The sequence below is a fragment of the Petromyzon marinus genome, chromosome 62, assembly GCF_048934315.1.
Source record: "Petromyzon marinus isolate PM22_M1 ecotype Great Lakes invasive population chromosome 62, UKy_Petmar_22M1.pri1.0, whole genome shotgun sequence".
Lineage (NCBI taxonomy): Eukaryota > Metazoa > Chordata > Hyperoartia > Petromyzontiformes > Petromyzontidae > Petromyzon > Petromyzon marinus.
Window position 1 is genome coordinate 1,578,193 of NC_133728.1, and position 27,037 is coordinate 1,605,229.

The 27,037-nt window shown below is 45.8% G+C and overlaps 1 protein-coding gene across 2 annotated transcripts in view; it reads right to left on the reverse strand.

The window, feature by feature from the left end:
* Positions 1-27,037, reverse strand: part of LOC116955875 (nectin-4-like) — a 73,416-nt gene that overhangs the window by 34,221 nt on the left and 12,158 nt on the right. For both annotated transcript variants that reach the window (XM_032977205.2, XM_032977204.2), the window contains exons 3-6: positions 20,386-20,493; positions 17,268-17,462; positions 16,326-16,595; positions 14,401-14,515 (exon numbers count right to left, since the gene is read on the reverse strand). In XM_032977205.2, the coding sequence (XP_032833096.2) occupies positions 14,401-14,515; positions 16,326-16,595; positions 17,268-17,462; positions 20,386-20,493 (688 nt within the window). The remainder of the gene's footprint in view (positions 1-14,400; positions 14,516-16,325; positions 16,596-17,267; positions 17,463-20,385; positions 20,494-27,037) is intronic.

A 27,037-nucleotide genomic window follows, 5' to 3' on the forward strand; every position in this document is an offset into this window, starting at 1 on the left:
GTAGATGCCACTGGTTCATCACGTTCTGGAGATGTAGATGCCACTGGTTCTTCACGTTCTGTAGATGTAGATGCCACTGGTTCTTCATGTTCTGTAGATGTAGATGTCACTGGTTCTTCACATTCTGCAGATGTAGATGCCACTGGTTCTTCACGTTCTGTAGATGTAGATGCCACTGGTTCATGACGTTCTGCAGATGTAGATGCCACTGGTTCTTCACGTTCTATAGATGTAGATGCCACTGGTTCTTCACGTTCTTTAGATGTAGATGCCACTGGTTCTTCACGTTCTGTAGATGTAGATGCCACTGGTTCTTCATGTTCTGCAGATGTAGATGTCACTGGTTCTTCACGTTCTCTAGATGTAGATGCCACTGGTTCTTCACATTCTGCAGATGTAGATGCCACTGGTTCTTCACGTTCTGTAGATGTAGATGCCACTGGTTCATCACGTTCTGGAGATGTAGATGCCACTGGTTCTTCATGTTATGTAGATGTAGATGCCACCGGTTCTTCAGGTTCTGCAGATGTAGATGTCACTGGTTCTTCACGTTCTACAGATGTAGATGCCACTGGTTCTTCATGTTCTGTAGATGTAGATGCCACCAGTTCTTCAGGTTCTGCAGATGTAGGTGTCACTGGTTCTTCACGTTCTGCAGATGTACATGTCACTGGTTCTTCAGGTTCTGCAGATGTAGATGTCACTGGTTCTTCACGTTCTGCAGATGTAGATGCCACTGGTTCTTCACGTTCTGCAGATGTAGATGCCACTGGTTCATCACGTTCTGTATATGTAGATGTCATTGGTTCTTCACGTTCTGCAGATGTAGATGCCACTGGTTCTTCATGTTCTGCAGATGTAGATGTCACTGGTTCTCCACGTTCTGTAGATGTAGATGCCACTGGTTCTTCACGTTCTGCAGATGTAGATGCCACTGGTTCTTCACGTTCTGCAGATGTAGATGCCACTGGTTCTTCACGTTCTTTAGATGTAGATGCCACTGGTTCTTCACGTTTTGTAGATGTAGATGCCACTGGTTCTTCATGTTCTGCAGATGTAGATGCCACAGGTTCTTCATGTTCTGCAGATGTAGATGCCACTGGTTCTTCACGTTCTGCAGATGTAGATGCCACAGGTTATTCACGTTCTGCAGATGTAGATGCAACTGGTTCATCACGTTCTGTATATGTAGATGTCACTGGTTCTTCACGTTCTGCAGATGTAGATGTCACTGGTTCTTCACGTTCTGCAGATGTAGATGCCACAGGTTATTCACGTTCTGCAGATGTAGATGCAACTGGTTCATCACGTTCTGTATATGTAGATGTCACTGGTTCTTCACGTTCTGCAGATGTAGATGACACTGGTTCTTCATGTTCTGCAGATGTAGATGTCACTGGTTCTCCACGTTCTGTAGATGTAGATGCCACTGGTTCTTCACGTTCTGCAGATGTAGATGCCACTGGTTCTTCACGTTCTGCAGATGTAGATGCCACAGGTTATTCACGTTCTGCAGATGTAGATGCAACTGGTTCATCACGTTCTGTATATGTAGATGTCACTGGTTCTTCACGTTCTGCAGATGTAGATGACACTGGTTCTTCATGTTCTGCAGATGTAGATGTCACTGGTTCTCCACGTTCTGTAGATGTAGATGCCACTGGTTCTTCACGTTCTGCAGATGTAGATGCCACAGGTTATTCACGTTCTGCAGATGTAGATGCAACTGGTTCATCACGTTCTGTATATGTAGATGTCACTGGTTCTTCACGTTCTGCAGATGTAGATGACACTGGTTCTTCATGTTCTGCAGATGTAGATGTCACTGGTTCTTCATGTTCTGCAGATGTAGATGTCACTGGTTCTCCACGTTCTGTAGATGTAGATGCCACTGGTTCTTCACGTTCTGCAGATGTAGATGCCACTGGTTCTTCACGTTCTGTAGATGTAGATGCCACTGGTTCATCACGTTCTGGAGATGTAGATGCCACTGGTTCTTCACGTTCTGCAGATGAAGATGCCACAGGTTATTCACGTTCTGCAGATGTAGATGCAACTGGTTCATCACGTTCTGTATATGTAGATGTCACTGGTTCTTCACGTTCTGCAGATGTAGATGACACTGGTTCTTCATGTTCTGCAGATGTAGATGTCACTGGTTCTCCACGTTCTGTAGATGTAGATGCCACTGGTTCTTCACGTTCTGCAGATGTAGATGCCACTGGTTCTTCACGTTCTGTAGATGTAGATGCCACTGGTTCATCACGTTCTGGAGATGTAGATGCCACTGGTTCTTCACGTTCTGTAGATGTAGATGCCACTGGTTCTTCATGTTCTGTAGATGTAGATGTCACTGGTTCTTCACATTCTGCAGATGTAGATGCCACTGGTTCTTCACGTTCTGTAGATGTAGATGCCACTGGTTCATGACGTTCTGCAGATGTAGATGCCACTGGTTCTTCACGTTCTATAGAAGTAGATGCCACTGGTTCTTCACGTTCTTTAGATGTAGATGCCACTGGTTCTTCACGTTCTGTAGATGTAGATGCCACTGGTTCTTCATGTTCTGCAGATGTAGATGTCACTGGTTCTTCACGTTCTCTAGATGTAGATGCCACTGGTTCTTCACATTCTGCAGATGTAGATGCCACTGGTTCTTCACGTTCTATAGATGTAGATGCCACTGGTTCATCACGTTCTGGAGATGTAGATGCCACTGGTTCTTCATGTTATGTAGATGTAGATGCCACCGGTTCTTCAGGTTCTGCAGATGTAGATGTCACTGGTTCTTCACGTTCTGCAGATGTAGATGCCACTGGTTCTTCATGTTCTGTAGATGTAGATGCCACCAGTTCTTCAGGTTCTGCAGATGTAGATGTCACTGGTTCTTCACGTTCTGCAGATGTAGATGTCACTGGTTCTTCAGGTTCTGCAGATGTAGATGTCACTGGTTCTTCACGTTCTGCAGATGTAGATGCCACTGGTTCTTCACGTTCTGCAGATGTAGATGCCACTGGTTCATCACGTTCTGTATATGTAGATGTCACTGGTTCTTCACGTTCTGCAGATGTAGATGCCACTGGTTCTTCATGTTCTGCAGATGTAGATGTCACTGGTTCTCCACGTTCTGTAGATGTAGATGCCACTGGTTCTTCACGTTCTGCAGATGTAGATGCCACTGGTTCTTCACGTTCTGCAGATGTAGATGCCACTGGTTCTTCACGTTCTTTAGATGTAGATGCCACTGGTTCTTCACGTTTTGTAGATGTAGATGCCACTGGTTCTTCATGTTCTGCAGATGTAGATGCCACAGGTTCTTCATGTTCTGCAGATGTAGATGCCACTGGTTCTTCACGTTCTGCAGATGTAGATGCCACAGGTTATTTACGTTCTGCAGATGTAGATGCAACTGGTTCATCACGTTCTGTATATGTAGATGTCACTGGTTCTTCACGTTCTGCAGATGTAGATGACACTGGTTCTTCATGTTCTGCAGATGTAGATGTCACTGGTTCTCCACGTTCTGTAGATGTAGATGCCACTGGTTCTTCACGTTCTGCAGATGTAGATGCCACTGGTTCTTCACGTTCTGTAGATGTAGATGCCACTGGTTCATCAGGTTCTGGAGATGTAGATGCCACTGGTTCTTCACGTTCTGTAGATGTAGATGCCACTGGTTCTTCACGTTCTGTAGATGTAGATGTCACTGGTTCTTCACATTCTGCAGATGTAGATGCCACTGGTTCTTCACGTTCTGTAGATGCCACTGGTTCATGACGTTCTGCAGATGTAGACGCCACTGGTTCTTCATGTTTTGTAGATGTAGATGCCACTGGTTCTTCACGTTCTTTAGATGTAGATGCCACTGGTTCATCACGTTCTTTAGATGTAGATGCCACTGGTTCATGACGTTCTGCAGATGTAGACGCCACTGGTTCTTCATGTTTTGTAGATGTAGATGCCACTGGTTCTTCACGTTCTTTAGATGTAGATGCCACTGGTTCTTCACGTTCTGTAGATGTAGATGCCACTGGTTCATGACGTTCTGCAGATGTAGACGCCACTGGTTCTTCATGTTTTGTAGATGTAGATGCCACTGGTTCTTCACGTTCTTTAGATGTAGATGCCACTGGTTCATCACGTTCTTTAGATGTAGATGCCACAGGTTCTTCATGTTCTGCAGATGTAGATGCCACTGGTTCTTCACGTTCTGCAGATGTAGATGCCACAGGTTATTCACGTTCTGCAGATGTAGATGCAACTGGTTCATCACGTTCTGTATATGTAGATGTCACTGGTTCTTCACGTTCTGCAGATGTAGATGACACTGGTTCTTCATGTTCTGCAGATGTAGATGTCACTGGTTCTCCACGTTCTGTAGATGTAGATGCCACTGGTTCTTCACGTTCTGCAGATGTAGATGCCACTGGTTCTTCACGTTCTGTAGATGTAGATGCCACTGGTTCATCACGTTCTGGAGATGTAGATGCCACTGGTTCTTCACGTTCTGTAGATGTAGATGCCACTGGTTCTTCATGTTCTGTAGATGTCACTGGTTCTTCACATTCTGCAGATGTAGATGCCACTGGTTCTTCACGTTCTGTAGATGTAGATGCCACTGGTTCATGACGTTCTGCAGATGTAGATGCCACTGGTTCTTCACGTTCTATAGATGTAGATGCCACTGGTTCTTCACGTTCTTTAGATGTAGATGCCACTGGTTCTTCACGTTCTGTAGATGTAGATGCCACTGGTTCTTCATGTTCTGCAGATGTAGATGTCACTGGTTCTTCACGTTCTCTAGATGTAGATGCCACTGGTTCTTCACATTCTGCAGATGTAGATGCCACTGGTTCTTCACGTTCTGTAGATGTAGATGCCACTGGTTCATCACGTTCTGGAGATGTAGATGCCACTGGTTCTTCATGTTATGTAGATGTAGATGCCACCGGTTCTTCAGGTTCTGCAGATGTAGATGTCACTGGTTCTTCACGTTCTGCAGATGTAGATGCCACTGGTTCTTCATGTTCTGTAGATGTAGATGCCACCAGTTCTTCAGGTTCTGCAGATGTAGGTGTCACTGGTTCTTCACGTTCTGCAGATGTACATGTCACTGGTTCTTCAGGTTCTGCAGATGTAGATGTCACTGGTTCTTCACGTTCTGCAGATGTAGATGCCACTGGTTCTTCACGTTCTGCAGATGTAGATGCCACTGGTTCATCACGTTCTGTATATGTAGATGTCACTGGTTCTTCACGTTCTGCAGATGTAGATGCCACTGGTTCTTCATGTTCTGCAGATGTAGATGTCACTGGTTCTCCACGTTCTGTAGATGTAGATGCCACTGGTTCTTCACGTTCTGCAGATGTAGATGCCACTGGTTCTTCACGTTCTGCAGATGTAGATGCCACTGGTTCTTCACGTTCTTTAGATGTAGATGCCACTGGTTCTTCACGTTTTGTAGATGTAGATGCCACTGGTTCTTCATGTTCTGCAGATGTAGATGCCACAGGTTCTTCATGTTCTGCAGATGTAGATGCCACTGGTTCTTCACGTTCTGCAGATGTAGATGCCACAGGTTATTCACGTTCTGCAGATGTAGATGCAACTGGTTCATCACGTTCTGTATATGTAGATGTCACTGGTTCTTCACGTTCTGCAGATGTAGATGACACTGGTTCTTCATGTTCTGCAGATGTAGATGTCACTGGTTCTCCACGTTCTGTAGATGTAGATGCCACTGGTTCTTCACGTTCTGCAGATGTAGATGCCACTGGTTCTTCACGTTCTGTAGATGTAGATGCCACTGGTTCATCAGGTTCTGGAGATGTAGATGCCACTGGTTCTTCACGTTCTGTAGATGTAGATGCCACTGGTTCTTCACGTTCTGTAGATGTAGATGTCACTGGTTCTTCACATTCTGCAGATGTAGATGCCACTGGTTCTTCACGTTCTGTAGATGTAGATGCCACTGGTTCATGACGTTCTGCAGATGTAGACGCCACTGGTTCTTCATGTTTTGTAGATGTAGATGCCACTGGTTCATCACGTTCTTTAGATGTAGATGCCACTGGTTCTTCACGTTCTGCAGATGTAGATGCCACTGGTTCTTCACGTTCTTTAGATGTAGATGCCACTGGTTCTTCACGTTCTGTAGATGTAGATGCCACTGGTTCTTCATGTTCTGCAGATGTAGATGCCACAGGTTCTTCATGTTCTGCAGATGTAGATGCCACTGGTTCTTCACGTTCTGCAGATGTAGATGCCACAGGTTATTCACGTTCTGCAGATGTAGATGCAACTGGTTCATCACGTTCTGTATATGTAGATGTCACTGGTTCTTCACGTTCTGCAGATGTAGATGACACTGGTTCTTCATGTTCTGCAGATGTAGATGTCACTGGTTCTCCACGTTCTGTAGATGTAGATGCCACTGGTTCTTCACGTTCTGCAGATGTAGATGCCACTGGTTCTTCACGTTCTGTAGATGTAGATGCCACTGGTTCATCACGTTCTGGAGATGTAGATGCCACTGGTTCTTCACGTTCTGTAGATGTAGATGCCACTGGTTCTTCATGTTCTGTAGATGTAGATGTCACTGGTTCTTCACATTCTGCAGATGTAGATGCCACTGGTTCTTCACGTTCTGTAGATGTAGATGCCACTGGTTCATGACGTTCTGCAGATGTAGACGCCACTGGTTCTTCATGTTTTGTAGATGTAGATGCCACTGGTTCTTCACGTTCTATAGATGTAGATGCCACTGGTTCTTCACGTTCTTTAGATGTAGATGCCACTGGTTCTTCATGTTATGTAGATGTAGATTCCACCGGTTCTTCAGGTTCTGCAGATGTAGATGTCACTGGTTCTTCACGTTCTGCAGATGTAGATGCCACTGGTTCTTCATGTTCTGTAGATGTAGATGCCACCAGTTCTTCAGGTTCTTCAGATGTAGATGTCACTGGTTCTTCACGTTCTGCAGATGTAGATGTCACTGGTTCTTCAGGTTCTGCAGATGTAGATGTCACTGGTTCTTCACGTTCTGCAGATGTAGATGCCACTGGTTCTTCACGTTCTGCAGATGTAGATGCCACTGGTTCTTCAGGTTCTGCAGATGTAGATGCCACTGGTTCTTCACGTTCTTTAGATGTAGATGCCACTGGTTCTTCACGTTCTGTAGATGTAGATGCCACTGGTTCTTCATGTTCTGCAGATGTAGATGCCACAGGTTCTTCATGTTCTGCAGATGTAGATGCCACTGGTTCTTCACGTTCTGCAGATGTAGATGCCACAGGTTATTCACGTTCTGCAGATGTAGATGCAACTGGTTCATCACGTTCTGTATATGTAGATGTCACTGGTTCTTCACGTTCTGCAGATGTAGATGACACTGGTTCTTCATGTTCTGCAGATGTAGATGTCACTGGTTCTCCACGTTCTGTAGATGTAGATGCCACTGGTTCTTCACGTTCTGCAGATGTAGATGCCACTGGTTCTTCACGTTCTGTAGATGTAGATGCCACTGGTTCATCACGTTCTGGAGATGTAGATGCCACTGGTTCTTCACGTTCTGTAGATGTAGATGCCACTGGTTCTTCATGTTCTGTAGATGTAGATGTCACTGGTTCTTCACATTCTGCAGATGTAGATGCCACTGGTTCTTCACGTTCTGTAGATGTAGATGCCACTGGTTCATGACGTTCTGCAGATGTAGACGCCACTGGTTCTTCATGTTTTGTAGATGTAGATGCCACTGGTTCTTCACGTTCTTTAGATGTAGATGCCACTGGTTCTTCACGTTCTGTAGATGTAGATGCCACTGGTTCATGACGTTCTGCAGATGTAGACGCCACTGGTTCTTCATGTTTTGTAGATGTAGATGCCACTGGTTCTTCACGTTCTTTAGATGTAGATGCCACTGGTTCATCACGTTCTTTAGATGTAGATGCCACAGGTTCTTCATGTTCTGCAGATGTAGATGCCACTGGTTCTTCACGTTCTGCAGATGTAGATGCCACAGGTTATTCACGTTCTGCAGATGTAGATGCAACTGGTTCATCACGTTCTGTATATGTAGATGTCACTGGTTCTTCACGTTCTGCAGATGTAGATGACACTGGTTCTTCATGTTCTGCAGATGTAGATGTCACTGGTTCTCCACGTTCTGTAGATGTAGATGCCACTGGTTCTTCACGTTCTGCAGATGTAGATGCCACTGGTTCTTCACGTTCTGTAGATGTAGATGCCACTGGTTCATCACGTTCTGGAGATGTAGATGCCACTGGTTCTTCACGTTCTGTAGATGTAGATGCCACTGGTTCTTCATGTTCTGTAGATGTAGATGTCACTGGTTCTTCACATTCTGCAGATGTAGATGCCACTGGTTCTTCACGTTCTGTAGATGTAGATGCCACTGGTTCATGACGTTCTGCAGATGTAGATGCCACTGGTTCTTCACGTTCTATAGATGTAGATGCCACTGGTTCTTCACGTTCTTTAGATGTAGATGCCACTGGTTCTTCACGTTCTGTAGATGTAGATGCCACTGGTTCTTCATGTTCTGCAGATGTAGATGTCACTGGTTCTTCACGTTCTCTAGATGTAGATGCCACTGGTTCTTCACATTCTGCAGATGTAGATGCCACTGGTTCTTCACGTTCTGTAGATGTAGATGCCACTGGTTCATCACGTTCTGGAGATGTAGATGCCACTGGTTCTTCATGTTATGTAGATGTAGATGCCACCGGTTCTTCAGGTTCTGCAGATGTAGATGTCACTGGTTCTTCACGTTCTGCAGATGTAGATGCCACTGGTTCTTCATGTTCTGTAGATGTAGATGCCACCAGTTCTTCAGGTTCTGCAGATGTAGGTGTCACTGGTTCTTCACGTTCTGCAGATGTACATGTCACTGGTTCTTCAGGTTCTGCAGATGTAGATGTCACTGGTTCTTCACGTTCTGCAGATGTAGATGCCACTGGTTCTTCACGTTCTGCAGATGTAGATGCCACTGGTTCATCACGTTCTGTATATGTAGATGTCACTGGTTCTTCACGTTCTGCAGATGTAGATGCCACTGGTTCTTCATGTTCTGCAGATGTAGATGTCACTGGTTCTCCACGTTCTGTAGATGTAGATGCCACTGGTTCTTCACGTTCTGCAGATGTAGATGCCACTGGTTCTTCACGTTCTGCAGATGTAGATGCCACTGGTTCTTCACGTTCTTTAGATGTAGATGCCACTGGTTCTTCACGTTTTGTAGATGTAGATGCCACTGGTTCTTCATGTTCTGCAGATGTAGATGCCACAGGTTCTTCATGTTCTGCAGATGTAGATGCCACTGGTTCTTCACGTTCTGCAGATGTAGATGCCACAGGTTATTCACGTTCTGCAGATGTAGATGCAACTGGTTCATCACGTTCTGTATATGTAGATGTCACTGGTTCTTCACGTTCTGCAGATGTAGATGACACTGGTTCTTCATGTTCTGCAGATGTAGATGTCACTGGTTCTCCACGTTCTGTAGATGTAGATGCCACTGGTTCTTCACGTTCTGCAGATGTAGATGCCACTGGTTCTTCACGTTCTGTAGATGTAGATGCCACTGGTTCATCAGGTTCTGGAGATGTAGATGCCACTGGTTCTTCACGTTCTGTAGATGTAGATGCCACTGGTTCTTCACGTTCTGTAGATGTAGATGTCACTGGTTCTTCACATTCTGCAGATGTAGATGCCACTGGTTCTTCACGTTCTGTAGATGTAGATGCCACTGGTTCATGACGTTCTGCAGATGTAGACGCCACTGGTTCTTCATGTTTTGTAGATGTAGATGCCACTGGTTCTTCACGTTCTTTAGATGTAGATGCCACTGGTTCATCACGTTCTTTAGATGTAGATGCCACTGGTTCTTCACGTTCTGCAGATGTAGATGCCACTGGTTCTTCACGTTCTTTAGATGTAGATGCCACTGGTTCTTCACGTTCTGTAGATGTAGATGCCACTGGTTCTTCATGTTCTGCAGATGTAGATGCCACAGGTTCTTCATGTTCTGCAGATGTAGATGCCACTGGTTCTTCACGTTCTGCAGATGTAGATGCCACAGGTTATTCACGTTCTGCAGATGTAGATGCAACTGGTTCATCACGTTCTGTATATGTAGATGTCACTGGTTCTTCACGTTCTGCAGATGTAGATGACACTGGTTCTTCATGTTCTGCAGATGTAGATGTCACTGGTTCTCCACGTTCTGTAGATGTAGATGCCACTGGTTCTTCACGTTCTGCAGATGTAGATGCCACTGGTTCTTCACGTTCTGTAGATGTAGATGCCACTGGTTCATCACGTTCTGGAGATGTAGATGCCACTGGTTCTTCACGTTCTGTAGATGTAGATGCCACTGGTTCTTCATGTTCTGTAGATGTAGATGTCACTGGTTCTTCACATTCTGCAGATGTAGATGCCACTGGTTCTTCACGTTCTGTAGATGTAGATGCCACTGGTTCATGACGTTCTGCAGATGTAGACGCCACTGGTTCTTCATGTTTTGTAGATGTAGATGCCACTGGTTCTTCACGTTCTATAGATGTAGATGCCACTGGTTCTTCACGTTCTTTAGATGTAGATGCCACTGGTTCTTCACGTTCTGTAGATGTAGATGCCACTGGTTCTTCATGTTCTGCAGATGTAGATGTCACTGGTTCTTCACGTTCTCTAGATGTAGATGCCACTGGTTCTTCACATTCTGCAGATGTAGATGCCACTGGTTTTTCTCGTTCTGTAGATGTAGATGCCACTGGTTCATCACGTTCTGGAGATGTAGATGCCACTGGTTCTTCATGTTATGTAGATGTAGATGCCACCGGTTCTTCAGGTTCTGCAGATGTAGATGTCACTGGTTCTTCACGTTCTGCAGATGTAGATGCCACTGGTTCTTCATGTTCTGTAGATGTAGATGCCACCAGTTCTTCAGGTTCTGCAGATGTAGATGTCACTGGTTCTTCACGTTCTGCAGATGTAGATGTCACTGGTTCTTCAGGTTCTGCAGATGTAGATGTCACTGGTTCTTCACGTTCTGCAGATGTAGATGCCACTGGTTCTTCACGTTCTGCAGATGTAGATGCCACTGGTTCTTCAGGTTCTGCAGATGTAGATGCCACTGGTTCTTCACGTTCTTTAGATGTAGATGCCACTGGTTCTTCACGTTCTGTAGATGTAGATGCCACTGGTTCTTCATGTTCTGCAGATGTAGATGCCACAGGTTCTTCATGTTCTGCAGATGTAGATGCCACTGGTTCTTCACGTTCTGCAGATGTAGATGCCACAGGTTATTCACGTTCTGCAGATGTAGATGCAACTGGTTCATCACGTTCTGTATATGTAGATGTCACTGGTTCTTCACGTTCTGCAGATGTAGATGACACTGGTTCTTCATGTTCTGCAGATGTAGATGTCACTGGTTCTCCACGTTCTGTAGATGTAGATGCCACTGGTTCTTCACGTTCTGCAGATGTAGATGCCACTGGTTCTTCACGTTCTGTAGATGTAGATGCCACTGGTTCATCACGTTCTGGAGATGTAGATGCCACTGGTTCTTCACGTTCTGTAGATGTAGATGCCACTGGTTCTTCATGTTCTGTAGATGTAGATGTCACTGGTTCTTCACATTCTGCAGATGTAGATGCCACTGGTTCTTCACGTTCTGTAGATGTAGATGCCACTGGTTCATGACGTTCTGCAGATGTAGACGCCACTGGTTCTTCATGTTTTGTAGATGTAGATGCCACTGGTTCTTTACGTTCTGTAGATGTAGATGCCACTGGTTCTTCACGTTCTGGAGCTGTAGATGCCACTGGTTCTTCACGTTCTACAGATTTAGATGCTACCACCGCCATCTATTGTGCGGCGGTTTAACTTACGGCTCTCGGTCCAAACAAGCAGCAACTGGACATACGGACGGGTTTGTTTGTATCTCTGAAAGTCCGTAAGTCGAATGTTCATAAGTAGAAGAGTGCATGTACTGACAACCACGAGCTCGGCCAGTTGCATCAGTCAGCATCTCTTCCTCCACGCGTGCTGTAATCGGATCAAATGAATCGGCAACAGAATGAATTATAAATTATGTTAATGTTTTTGGCCCATATATGGAGTAATTGGGCGTGGCTTTACCCATATAAGGAATATTAGAACAGAAATCAACGAATTGTTTTACCATCCAATGCTCGATTAAATGGGAATCGACCGATTTAATCTCCTGTGTTTATGTGTTCAAGCATGAATTAACCGTGGATCAAGCTTGTGACATTTTTGAAAACACATTTTTAAATTGGTAAAGTGATCCCATCACGTGATTCCAAGACCTAAAGACAGGATTTGTGGATCGCCACCCCTTGAACCCTGACCGGCTTCCTTCCACATTAATATAATGTATAATTCATTCTGTTGTGGATTCATTTCACCAGTTGACAGTGCCATTCTCCATTCCTTCCCCTCCACCAGCCCCCCAAGTACATCGCCACACTCAAGCATCTTACTCACGAACGTGTTCAAGACATATTTTTTGTTCAACTTTTTTTTGAACAAGTGTTCTTTCTTTAAATAGGGCTGTGACTGTCTTTAATGCACGTGTGGTAGTGTTGTACATATGAAAAAACTGCGTGTACTGCGCTAACCGGTGAAATGTGTAGACGTGAGAATGAGGTTCGACCGACAAAGACTTCCTTCTATTCATTACGGAGGAAATTATGGGAAACTTATGAGGTTTCGAGTCATTCGCAGTTTTTTCAAGAATACAACTCACACCCCCTCCTTCCCCCCACCCGTGTAAAACGAGATATAAGCTGTACTCATTTGTAACGATGTTAGACATCCCTTGGGTATGTCTAACATATTTGAGAACAAAACAGGAGGACTTCTCCACAAATCTGTCTCCTGAAGATGCCGGTTATAATTACTGGCAAAACGTCATACTCAGATTGTAAATGTTGTAGTGGATTTGCTCTCCAACACACAACCGGTGTGTGGCTGGATCAGTAACGAATTGGCACGTTTTGTTTACGTGAAAAACTTTTACTAATTAGCTGTTGGGTGGTGGCGGGTTTAACGACACATTTATGTTATGAGACCTCCTTTGCCAGTAACAAGATATAGGAATAGGTTTTACCCTTTTAACTGGCACAAAAACTGACACCTTTATTCAAGGCATCATGTTTGCAATAACCACAACACAAGCAGTCAAAATGCAAACAAAAAAGACAACTCTGATAATAATATTGGCACTGTCCTTGAATTTGATTGGTTCACACCCGAGACGGCTTTTCTTAGAGCCTAGTCTCCATTGGTGTTGGACCAGAAGATGCCAAAAGGCGTACAACTCAAAAACAGCGTACTATCAGAGTATTGAGGGCTCGGGGTGAGCATTTAGATTATGAGACCTCCTTTGCCAGTAACAAGATATAGGAATAGGTTTTACCCTTTTAACTGGCACGAAAACTGACACCTTTATTCAAGGCATCATGTTTGCAATAACCACAACACAAGCAGTCCAAATGCAAACAACACCATGTGTGACGAGGGGGGGGGGCAAAAATCGTCCAAAATCGCGTGACGTCATTTATGGACGTCCCCTTATATGCGATCTAACCCAAAAAACCCCTCTTATTATGGATAAACACCGTGACCGCCACGAGGGGGCGCTGTGCTAACAAAGCAAACTGGACTTACCGATCTTGCTATTAGCCAATCAAATGAAGGGGTGGGGGGTCGGGTCCACGTCATTAGTCGATCCATGGATCGATTGGTAATGAAGCGACGCAGCGATTAACCCGGTCATTTTTGACGTTTGTTTATGATATTCTCGTGCCCGTTTTTGTACTTAAAGTCTCGTGTCCGACTGTAAAATGTAATTTAACATAACATCGGACATTTTCAAGACGGCTGCCCGATCGACTTTGAGCTGAATTGCCGGGATCGACTGAGCCGAATTCGATAGCGTAATGAACCGAGATTTGCGATTTCACAAGACCGTTTACGGGCAAAGATACGCCCCCATCGACCAATGCCACGCCCACTTTCTTCCATATATTAGGGGGGGGGCAGGGGGTCAGGGTCAGCAGGTCATTAGTAGGAGCTAAACTGAACTCAACTATTTTTTATTTTACCAGGTGTAAGGCCCCACTGAGCTACGTGGCTATTTTTCAGTAGCGACCCTGCCAATCACAAATGATAGCTCAACGAAGTTGCCTTCTAATTATCATCGTCACGTGTAAAAATCCACGCGACCACGGGGAGAGAGAGACACGCAGACTCCAAAGATACAGCAGGCGTCAGGGTCGGGATCGAAGCCACGACCTCCTGCATACCAGGCAAGGGAGTTAACATCTTAGTTTCTGTGTCCGCGTGGCTCACATTGTCCAGGAGTAGCTCGTGGCCATGGGGTTGCCCTCGGCTTTGCAAGTGAGATTGACACTCTCTTGACCTTCGCGATGGGGGCCGCCACTGTCCGCGATCGTCAGAGTCAGGTCTAAGCAACAAAAAAAGGGGGGGGGGCGGGAGAGAAAAATCATCCATAAATAGAGGATTTTTTTTAACACGTAGCAGTAGTAGTACGGTTTTCGCGACCAATATTATCCTTAATAGAGGTTTTTTGGGGGGTTAGATCCCGTAAATCTAAATGTGGTGTGCGTTAAACCCGCCACCACCCGACACAGCCAATCAGCAAGGGTTTGTCACGAAAAACAGGACGTAGCCAATTGAGATAAATTTAGCTCTGGCCTGATGATGCTGGTTATTGTGATTACTGGCGAAACGTCACGGTACTGGAATTGTAAATGTCGTAGTGGGTTTACTCTCCAACACACAACCGGCGAGTACTCTACTAGTATACTACACTATACACTACACTATACACTACACTATACACTACACTATACACAATACTGTAATGGTTAATGATGTTGGTTTAATCTCCAACACAGAACCGGCGAGTGCTCTACTAGTATACTACACTATACACTACACTATACACAACACTATACACTACACTATACACAACACTGTAATGGTTAATGTTGTAGGTTTACTCTCCAACACACAACCGGTGAGTGCTGTACGAGTAATGAATTGGTACGTTTTGTTTACGTGACAAACGCTTGCTGATTAGGCTGTGTCGGGGTGGTGGTGACGGGTTTAACGCACACATTTATGTATTTATACGATCTACCCCGCCCCCCCCCCAAAAATTTTTTACCTCTGTTATGGTTAAACATTGGTCGCGAAAGCCGACTACAATTACATGTTAAATACAAATCAGCGCTCCCGTAAATAACAACAACACACAAAAATGTGCGTGTGAGTCTAACAGCTGTTTCGCTCTCTGTCTCGTGGAGTGACCCTGTGGGTGATCCGCGTCTCAGGTCTCCGGGTCTCTGAATCACAATCTCTATTTAGACCACATGAGGAATCTGATGAGCTATGAAGCTCTTTTTCACAGATGTCCGGTTTAGGGGCAGAATGGTACACCAACGGACCATACCCACCTCCCTTTCCCTGGCGACAGATTCCAGCACTACTACACTATACACTAATACACTATACTATACACTACTATATACAACACAATACACTTATACACTATACACTACTATACACTACTATATACAACACAATACACTTATACACTATACCATACACTACTATACACTACACTATACATATCTATACACTATACACTACTACACTATAGCAGCGTGTTGAGTAGTGTGGCGGTCCACACCTCCCTTTCCCTGGTGATAGATTCCAGCACTACATTACGATACACCGCTACACTATACACTACTATACACTACATTATACACTACACTACTATACACTACACTATACACTACTATACACTACATTAAACACTACACTACTATACACTACACTATACACTTCTATACTATACACTACACTATAAACTACTATACACTATACAATATTATACACTGCATTCTAAGAAGAATAGGTTTTCCCCTTTCTGATGTTAAAACACCAAACTGAAACCTTTTGCAAGGAATCATGTCTGCACTAACCACACGCAGTGCTTGTGGTGAACAGCAGCATGTCTCTGGTATGGACCAATCAGTTTCAAAGACGATGCATCATATACTGCCAACTCGTTGCATTCTTGCAGCCAAGCGCTCCGCTCGTCGTTGTTGTTGCGAGCGTTGCTCTGCTCCCCCATTGTTGCCGGAGGGTCGACGCGGCTCCCAATCTGCCCAGCAGCAATGTGCACCCCGCCCCCACCCCCCACCCCCCCCTGCCCCCCACTTTCACGAGCATCAACAACTCACACTTGACGTCGAGCACGACCGACTGCTCCACTTTCCCCACGCCGCCGGAGAATTCGACGGAGCACGTCAAGGTCTGCCCGTGCATCTCCCGCGTCGGCTTGAGAAAGGCCGTCAACGTTTTGTTCAGGTAGTTTTTCTGCTGCCTCATTGTTCCGTTGGACAGCTTCCACGACATGTCTGCTAAGCTGACGCTCTTCGGTGTCTGGCAGGCGACGGAGGCTTCATCGGAGCCGTCCAAGAGGACGTCGGGTAGAATGATCTTGGGGGATTCTGGGTAAAGGGGGAAGAAAGACAGAAGGGGGATGTTAATTTTTTTTTATCGTGGCTGGAGGAATCCCGTGAGATGCTCCAGCTAAGAGGGCGCCCACGGGGTCAGAGGGTTACAACGCCAACAAACGATACAGAAACACGATAGGAGTGAAAGGTATAGGAAAGGTAAACAAATAACTTTGGAAAAAAAATACATACAAATGAAACTAAACTATTTTCTATTTTACTAGGCAAAGGCCCACTGATATATACAGCGCTCTCTGGGTACAAATGATAGCTCAACGAAGTGGCTTATCATCATCACGTGGAATTTCATGTAGCAGCCAAATAAGTATCAATGCGTGGTGGTGACGTCCATTCTAAACGTAGAGGGGAAAAGCGGAAGAACTGGAGAAAAATCCACGCGACCATGGGGAGAGAGACGCAGACTCCAAATATACAGCAGCAGCAGGCATCGTCACGGTCGGGATCGAACCCACGACTTCCTGCCTACCAGGCGAGGTAGTTAACATCTCCTAGCCACCGTAATGAACAATGAGAGAGAGAGAGAGACACACGCAAACTCCAAATATGCAACAGGCATCGTCAGCGTCGGGATCGAACCCACGACCTCCTTGCATATCAAGCAAGGTAGTTAACATCTCCTAGCCACAACCTCGGGGTGGCACTCACCGTGCACAATCAGCTTGATGATTGTTGTTGTTGACCCCTTGTTGGTGTTGATATTGCATTTGTAGGTTCCTTTGCGGCTCATCATCATGCTCTTCAGCCGGAGGGAGTATAGCATCCCTCCGGAGGTGCTGCTCACAAGCTCCACATTCCTATCGTTGTAAACGGTGTTTGTGCCCCATCTCGAGGCGACGACCTCTGTACAGAAGAAGAAGGAGAGGTAGAAAACAAAAAACATTTGCAACGTGTGCACCCACTTTCGTAGCGCGCCCGACGGCGGCGCGGCGCTCAACGATTCATCAGAGACTTTTATTGACGCTGCGGGAGGAGCAATCCGATGAGCCGTGAAGCTCTTTTGTTTCACAGATGTCCAGTCGGGGGGGGGGGGGTGGGGGGCACGCGGTCAGAACGTTACAACGAACATGACTTGTTCAATAAAGACTTTAGCTCTCTCTATCAGTGACGTGCGGTGAGGTCAATGGCTGGGGAGGCACTGGCTAGTGTCAGAGCCAGATTCACACACTGAGGGGGGGGCGTGGCCTCACTGAGGGGGGGGGGCGTGTACTCACTGAGGGGGGCGTGTTAGACACGTCCCCCTCAGTGAGGCAGATGTGATAGCTGCCTCCCCTGGTGCTTTTTCATTGCAGTTTCATGACGAGACCAGCGAGCCTAAATATCTTTATACACATACGTGAAATAAGTTACCTGGAGTATGGAAGGCGAGGACATGAAATGAAGGGGTCTACAAACATCACATTGGTGACATACTGAGATAGTAACAGGCACACGCTTATTGCCCGTCCTCCATCCAGTTTCTGAGGGGTTGCGCAATCAGAGGGGAGGCTGAGCTCGTCGCTGCCTCACCTCGCATCTCTTCCTGTATTTGCAGCGGAGCTCTGCAAATTTGGCGATTTTGACTATAAATTTTTTTGGAATCGTACAGAAATGTCATTTATGACACAGATCAGTGGAAAAATCTTAATATTTACTTGATTTGATTATTCTTTTTTTACTTTTTGTAACAACTATTATCATTGGAGTATGATAGGTAAGGCTCTGCCTCCCCTGCCCGCACGTCCCTATATATACATAAAAAATATATAAAAAGTATTTATAATGTACTGTAAAGTAGACCCCTTCTTAAGGTCCACCCCTGTTAACGACTAATCGCTTATCGACGGGCCTCCATAGAGTCCAATGTGTAGTGTATAGTGTAGTATATAGGAGCGTAGAGTATAGTAGCATAGAGTGCAGTAGTTTAGTATGTAGTGTAGTGTATAGTAGCGTAGCGTATAGTAGTATAATGTGTAGTGTATAGTAGCGTAGCGTATAGTAGTATGATTTGTAGTGTATAGTAGTGTAGTGTATAGCAGTGTAGTGTATAGGAATGTAGTGTATCGTAGCATAGTGTATAGGGTAGTGTAGAGTAATGTAGTGTATAGGGTAGTGTATAGGGTAGTGTATAGGGAAGTGTATAGTAGTGTAGTGTATAGGGTAGTGTATAGTAGTGTAATTCCTACATAGAGCCCAATGTGTTCGCTTACTGACCGTTCCCCAGTTAATGACGTGCTGTTGTAGGTACAGTAAATACAATTAATGCATTGATTAACCACGTTTCATTTAAAATTACTTGTTTATAATTTCGTAAGTATTTTTTGCGTATTAATATCCATCGCACTCTTTAGTAACGTAGGTCTTCACCTGAATTCGGTTGCTTGTGTGGCGATCGAAACGTCGTGCTCTATTGTTTTTTCTACCTACGTGACTTTACCGAATGATCTAAAGAGTTTGAATTACTGCGGTCACGAAAGCTTCAAATAAAGAATATCCATCGTGTCAACATTATAAAGTCAGTGTTTTTGGGAGCTGCAAAGGGTTACCTTCGATGCTATCGGTTCAAATTACGCCTTTAATGTGCATTTCCTCGACTCGCTTATCGACCCATTCTCTTGGCGACCAGTTTCTAGGAACCAATAACCGTGGCTGAGAGGGTTTCTACTCTATCACGTGTCTCCTCTATCACGTGTCTACTCTATGACGTGTCTCCTCTATGACGTGTCTACTCTATCACGTGTCTACTCTGTCACGTGTCTCCTCTGTCACGTGTCTACTCTGTCACGTGTCTCCTCTATCACGTGTCTACTCTATCACGTGTCTCCTCTATCACGTGTCTCCTCTGTCACGTGTCTCCTCTGTCACGTGTCTCCTCTATCACGTGTCTCCTCTATCACGTGTATACTCTATCACGTGTCTACTCTATCACGTGTCTCCTCTATCACGTGTCTACTCTATCACGTGTCTCCTCTATCACGTGTCTCCTCTATCACGTGTCTACTCTATCACGTGTCTACTCTATCACGTGTCTCCTCTATCACGTGTCTACTCTATCACGTGTCTCCTCTATCACGTGTCTACTCTATCACGTGTCTACTCTATCACGTGTCTCCTCTATCACGTGTCTCCTCTATCACGTGTCTACTCTATCACGTGTCTCCTCTATCACGTGTCTACTCTATCACGTGTCTCCTCTATCACGTGTCTACTCTATCACGTGTCTACTCTATCACGTGTCTCTATCACGTGTCTACTCTATCACGTGTCTATGACTGTGAGTCGCCCCTTTTTGCAGACGCTGCTCTGGAGTGCAAATCTCCCACAAAAGTGTGCCAGTCAGAATGTGAATCGTTACTTGGACTCCAGGATGAGGAATCCAATGATCTATGAAGCTCTTTGTTTCACAGATGTCCAGCACCGGGGCACGGAGTCAGGGACGTTACATACGACATAATAAACAAGATAGGAGTGACAATTTATGGGAACGGTAAACAGATCACTTACAAAAATCTACACATAAAACTAAACTATTTTTTTTTATCTTACCAGGTAAAATACACTGGCAACAAATGATACTTTAGCAGGGTTGGCTACGTACGGTGCAAAATAAATTCAACACACACACATTAGCATGGTTGGATACGTACGGTGCGAAAGAAGTTTAACACACATACATTAGCATGGTTGGATACGTACGGTGCGAAAGAAGTTCAGCAAACACAACAGGAAGCCACTGGGAGCTAAGCTGCACTTTGACATCCACACAACGATTCCGCGCGACTCTCACCGTCGTCCTTAGTCCACGTGACTTGCGTGCCCGTGTCGGATGAGTCGCAGGCCAGCGTGATGCCGTGACCCACGAAGCCGTGCACGGTGACGTCCTCGCTTGAGATTCCTGCATGTGGTAGGGTGTGGGAGTGTGTGTACACGTGCCAGTGTGCGTGCGTGTCAGTGTATTGGTGTGTGTGTCAGTGTATCGGTGGGTGTGTCAGTGTATTGGTGTGTGTGAGTCAGTGTATCGGTGTGTGTGTATTGGTGTGTGTCAGTGTATCGGTGGGTGTGTCAGTGTATTGGTGTGTGTGTGTCAGTGTATTGGTGTGTGTGAGTAAGTGTATCGGTGTGTGTGTCAGTGTATTGGTGTGTGTGAGTAAGTGTATCGGTGTGTGTGTCAGTGTATTGGCGTGTGTGAGTCAGTGTGTCCGTGTGTGTGTCAGTGTATTGGTGTGTGTGTCAGTGTATTGGTGTGTGTCAGTGTATCGGTGTGTGTGTATTGGTGTGTGTCAGTGTATCGGTATGTGTGTCAGTGTATCGGTGTGTGTGTCAGTGTATTGGTGTGTGTGTCAGTGTATTGGTGTGTGTGTCAGTGTATTGGTGTGTGTGTCAGTGTATCGGTGTGTGTGTGTCAGTGTATTGGTGTGTGTGTCAGTGTATTGGTGTGTGTGTCAGTGTATTGGTGTGTGTGTGTCAGTGTATTGGTGTGTGTGTGTGTCAGTGTATCGGTGTGTGTGTCAGTGTATTGTTGTGTGTGTGTCAGTGTATCGGTGTGTGTGTCAGTGTATTGGTGTGTGTGAGTCAGTGTATTAGTGTGTGTAAGTGTATTTGGTGTGTGTGTGTGTCAGTGTATCGGTGTGTGTGTGTCAGTGTATTGTTGTGTGTGTGTCAGTGTATCGGTATGTGTGTCAGTGTATCGGTGTGTGTGTCAGTGTATTGGTGTGTGTGTGTCAGTGTATCGGTGTGTGTGTGAGTGTATTGGTGTGTGTGTGTGTGTCAGTGTATTGGTGTGTGTGTCAGTGTATCGGTATGTGTGTCAGTGTATTGGTGTGTGTCAGTGTATTGGTGTGTGTGTGTGAGTGTATTGGTGTGCGTGTGAGTGTATTGGTGTGTGTGTGTGTCAGTGTATTGGTGTGTGTCAGTGTATTGGTGTGTGTCAGTGTATTGGTGTGTGTGTGTCAGTGTATCGGTGTGTGTGTGTCAGTGTATTGGTGTGTGTGTCAGTGTATTGGTGTGTGTGTCAGTGTATTGGTGTGTGTGTGTCAGTGTATTGGTGTGTGTGTGTGTCAGTGTATCGGTGTGTGTGTCAGTGTATTGTTGTGTGTGTGTCAGTGTATCGGTGTGTGTGTCAGTGTATTGGTGTGTGTGAGTCAGTGTATTAGTGTGTGTAAGTGTATTTGGTGTGTGTGTGTGTCAGTGTATCGGTGTGTGTGTGTCAGTGTATTGTTGTGTGTGTGTCAGTGTATCGGTATGTGTGTCAGTGTATCGGTGTGTGTGTCAGTGTATTGGTGTGTGTGTGTCAGTGTATCGGTGTGTGTGTGAGTGTATTGGTGTGTGTGTGTGTGTCAGTGTATTGGTGTGTGTGTCAGTGTATCGGTATGTGTGTCAGTGTATTGGTGTGTGTCAGTGTATTGGTGTGTGTGTGTGAGTGTATTGGTGTGCGTGTGAGTGTATTGGTGTGTGTGTGTGTCAGTGTATTGGTGTGTGTCAGTGTATTGGTGTGTGTCAGTGTATTGGTGTGTGTGTGTCAGTGTATTGGTGTGTGTGTCAGTGTATCGGTGTGTGTGTGTCAGTGTATTGGTGTGTGTGTGTCAGTGTATTGGTGTGTGTGTGTGTGAGTGTATTGGTGTGCGTGTGAGTGTATTGGTGTGTGTGTGTGTCAGTGTATTGGTGTGTGTGTCAGTGTATTGGTGTGTTTGAGTGTATTGGTGTGCGTGTCAGTGTATTGGGGTGTGTGTCAGTGTATCCGTGTGTGTGTCAGTGTATTGGTGTGTGTGTGAGTGTATTGGTGTGTGTGTGAGTGTATTGGTGTGTGTCAGTGTATTGGTGTGTGTGTGTGAGTGTATTGGTGTTTGTGTGTCAGTGTATTGGCGTGTGTGAGTGTATTGGTGTGTGTGAGTGTATTGGTGTGTGTGTGTGTGTGTCAGTGTATCGGTGTGTGTGTCAGTGTATCGGTGTGTATGTGAGTGTATTGGTGTGTCAGTGTATTGGTGTGTGTGAGTGTATTGGTGTGTGTGTCAGTGTATTGGCGTGTGTGTGTCAGTGTATCGGTGTGTGTGTATGTGTCAGTGTATCGGTGTGTGTCAGTGTATTGGTGTGTGTGTCAGTGTATTGGTGTGTGTGTCAGTGTATCGGTGTGTGTGTCAGTGTATTGGCGTGTGTGTGTCAGTGTATCGGTGTGTGTGTCAGTGTATCGGTGTGTGTCAGTGTATTGGTGTGTGTGTGTGTCAGTGTATCGGTGTGTGTGTCAGTGTATCGGTGTGTGTCAGTGTATTGGCGTGTGTGAGTGTATTGGTGTGTGTGAGTGTATTGGTGTGTGTGTGTGTGTCAGTGTATCGGTGTGTGTGTCAGTGTATCGGTGTGTATGTGAGTGTATTGGTGTGTCAGTGTATTGGTGTGTGTGTGAGTGTATTGGTGTGTGTGTCAGTGTATTGGCGTGTGTGTGTCAGTGTATCGGTGTGTGTGTATGTGTCAGTGTATCGGTGTGTGTCAGTGTATTGGTGTGTGTCAGTGTATTGGTGTGTGTGTGTCAGTGTATCGGTGTGTGTGTCAGTGTATTGGCGTGTGTGTGTCAGTGTATCGGTGTGTGTGTCAGTGTATCAGTGTGTGTCAGTGTATCGGTGTGTGTGTCAGTGTATCAGTGTGTGTCAGTGTATTGGTGTGTGTGTGTCAGTGTATCGGTGTGTGTGTCAGTGTATCGGTGTGTGTCAGTGTATTGGTGTGTGTGTGTCAGTGTATCGGTGTGTGTGTGTGTCAGTGTATTGGTGTGTGTGTGTCAGTGTATTGGTGTGTGTGTCAGTTTATTGGTGTGTGTCAGTGTATTGGTGTGTGTGTCAGTGTATCGGTGCGTGTGTGTCAGCGTATCGGTGTGTGTGTGTCAGTGTATTGGTGCGTGCCAGTGTATCGATGTGTGTGTGTCAGTGTATCGGTGTGTGTGTCAGTGTATTGGCGTGAGTGTGTCAGTGTATTTGTGTAAGTGTATTGGTGTGTGTGTACGTGTGTGTTGGTAAACATACACATAGGAGCACACATGAACACATGCCAACACACATTGACGTGCTCGTGTGGATCCTCCACATTTAAAATCAACATCACGAGTTTCGTGGAATTTTGGCTGCTGTAAAGTTCCACTTCGTTCAGCTGTCATTTGTGATAGCGAGCTCGCTTCTTAAACAAGAGCTACACATAGCTCAGTGGGGCCTTAAGTGGTAAGATTTTTAAAAAAAGAGTGAAATATTTTAAATAGTTTACTTGAATTAAGGCTGAGTTGACCTAAGCGGAGGTCCAGAGGCGATGGGGGAACTTGGTTCAGATAATCGCCATTCCGTGGGAGAGTAGCTAAAACTGGTGGCTAGGAGATGTTAACTACCTCGCCTGGTCTACATGAGGTCGTGGGTTCGATCCCGACTCTGACGCCTGCTCCTGCTGTATATTTGGAGTTTGCGTGTCTCTCTCATCATCATCATCACGGTGGCTATGAGATGTTAACTACCTCGCCTGGTATACAGGAGGTCGTGGATTCGATCGCGGACCTTGACGATGCCTGCTGCTGTATATTTGGAGTTTGCGTGTCTCTCTCTCTTATCATCATCACGGTGGCTAGGAGATGTTAACTACCTCGCCTGGTATACAGGAGGTCGTGGGTTCGATCCCGGACCCTGACGCCTGCTGCTGCTGCTGCTGTATATTTGGAGTTTGCGTGTCTCTCTCTCATCATTATCACGGTGGCTAGAAGTTAACTACCTCGCCTGGTCTACAGGAGGTCGTGGGTTCGATCCCGACCCTGACGCCTGTTGCTGTATATTTGGAGTCTGCATCTCTCTCTCTCTCTCATCATCATCACGGTGGCTAGGAGCTGTTAACTACCTCGCCTGGTCTACAGGAGGTCGTGGGTTCGATCCCGACCCTGACGCCTGTTGCTGTATATTTGGAGTCTGCGTCTCTCTCTCTCTCATCATCATTTGTGATGGGACACGTCGCTTCTGAAATAAGAGCTACTAAGCTCAGTCGGGGCCCTTCACCTTATAAAATAAAAATCATAGTTTTAGTTTAATCTCCACGCTGCATCTCCCCCCCCCCACCTCCAACACCCACCACCCCTCCCCCAGCACGCAAAAAAAAGCATCGATGGTAACGATCTTCCGTTGTTGAGTAGAGGGGAAACATTCGGTCAAACTCTCGAACTTTTATCTGAAACGTGCAGTGCCCCGGCCACAAAACCCACTCACGCCTCTCACAGCGCGTGAAGGGTGACCGCCACGGCTCACGCAAACTTCACATCGACGTACAAACACAAAACGGTGCTCTTCCAAATGTTCGTCGTTCTGTGCGCGTGCGTGTGTGCGTGCACAATGTTGCACGGTACGTAGCCAACCGAGCCGATCGCACAACAACGCTTCATCGCTATCGTGAAGACAGAACCGTTCGCATCATTGGGCAATGAATAGAAATAACAGGATCATGAAGACGACCGTTTGAGTTATGGTCGAAACGTCGTGAGAATTTTTAATTGTTTTATATATATTTTATTATTTTGTTGTTTCCCTTCAACGTGACTTTACCGAAAAAACTAAGAATAAGGATCATAGAGCTTTGTTTTTTTACGGGGTCATATCGCGTGAATATATTCAATGCGGTGTCGTGAAGCCCGCCACCACCCGACACAGCCAATCAGTAAAGGGGTTGTCACGTAAACAAAACGTGGCCAATTCGTTACCAGTACAGCCACACACCGCTTGTGTGTTGGAGAGTGAACCCACTACGACATTTACAATTGTAGTGTAGTGTAATGTGTAGCATATAGTAGTGTAGTGTATAATAGTGTAGTGTATAGTGTAGTGTATAGTAGTGTAGTATATACAGTGAGGGAAACATGTATTTGATCCCCTGCTGATTTTGTACGCTTGCCCACTGACAAAGAAATGATCAGTCTGTAATTTTAATGGTAGGTTTATTTGAACAGTGAGGGACAGAATAACAACAACAAAATCCAGAAAAACGCATGTCAAAAATGTCATAAATTGATTTGCACCGGATGCTGGTTGTAATTACAGGCGAAACGTGGCAGTCGAATGTCTAAATGTTGGAGTGGCCTCCCTCTCCAGTCCACAACCGGTGTGTTGGAGAGAGACAAATAGTCATGTTCCGTTCCCGTGTCAAACCTCACGAATTGAACCTTGTGGCGGTACCCTGGGGTCCCATCGTGCCCCCGGCTCTCGCATAATGTCCGCGATGCGGTCATTCTCAAGTCAATCGACTCATCTCGACGAGCTGTCGACGATGCGCCACTACGGTGCGTACGAGCGTTCGGGGGTTTCGGCGCAATGGTCCTCGCTGCGTGTCGACATCGCGGAGTGTGGCACCACCGATGTCGGATTGATTGGTAACCCCAGTCGCGGAGTGAAGTACACCCCTGGGGAAAAAAATAGTGTCCCAGAAATAACATATTTCATTGCCTCGGTCGTTTTTTTATATATATATGGTACCCCCGGGGCACCGCCAAAAGAACCAATTGGTCGTGTCGGAGGTTTAACGTCACGTTTATATTTACGCGATCCAGCCCCCCCCCGAAAAAAAATATGTGTGGATCATATTGGTGCGCGAAAGCCTGCTACCGCGTGTTAAAAACAGGTCCCTGCAGGGTGGGCTGGTAGGGCAAGTCTCTGCGCTGTCTATTGCTGATTTTACACCCAACAGCACGAGATTTCACTTCGTTAAAGTATTGAAAGGGGACGGACGGACGGACACATTAATCTATTGCAGGCTGGTACACTCAGTTTACAACTTCGTTCCTACCAGTATAAATGACAGCATTTCCCCTTTTAGTATTCGCGTTGTGTGCCACGATGTAATGTTGCGTCCAGCGAGCAACCCACCCCCGCCATCGAGGGAGAGCGGAGAGAGAGCGGATAGAGAGCGGGGCCATTCCAGAATAGAGTCGTTTGCGGTGTCTCTCTCTCTCTCTTTCTCTCCCCGTGGTCGTGTGGATTTTACCCCGGGTCCTCCGGTTTTCCTCTCAGCATTTAGAATCAATACCGCCTCGCGTTTCGAGAGTCATTTGCCTGCTGCCGTCAATTTCCACGTGGTGAAAAGCCACGGTGACTATGAGATGTTAACTACCTCGCCTGGTGTACAGGAGGTCGTGGGTTCGATGGCGACCCTCACGCCTGCTGTGTATTTCGAGTCTGCGTGTCTCTCTCTCTCTCTCTCGTGGTCGCGTGGATTTTACCCCGGGTCCTCCAGTTTTTCCCCTCCACGTTTAGAATCAACATCACCACCACGCGTTCGTAGATTATTTGTCTGCTGCTATAAATGTCCACGTGGTGGTGATGATGATGATGATGAGCGACCAATTTGTCGAGCTATCATTTGCGATTTGCCAGGTCGCTTTTGAAAAAGAGCTACAGAACTCAGTGGGCCCTTACCTGGCAACTATTACTTTATTTAAC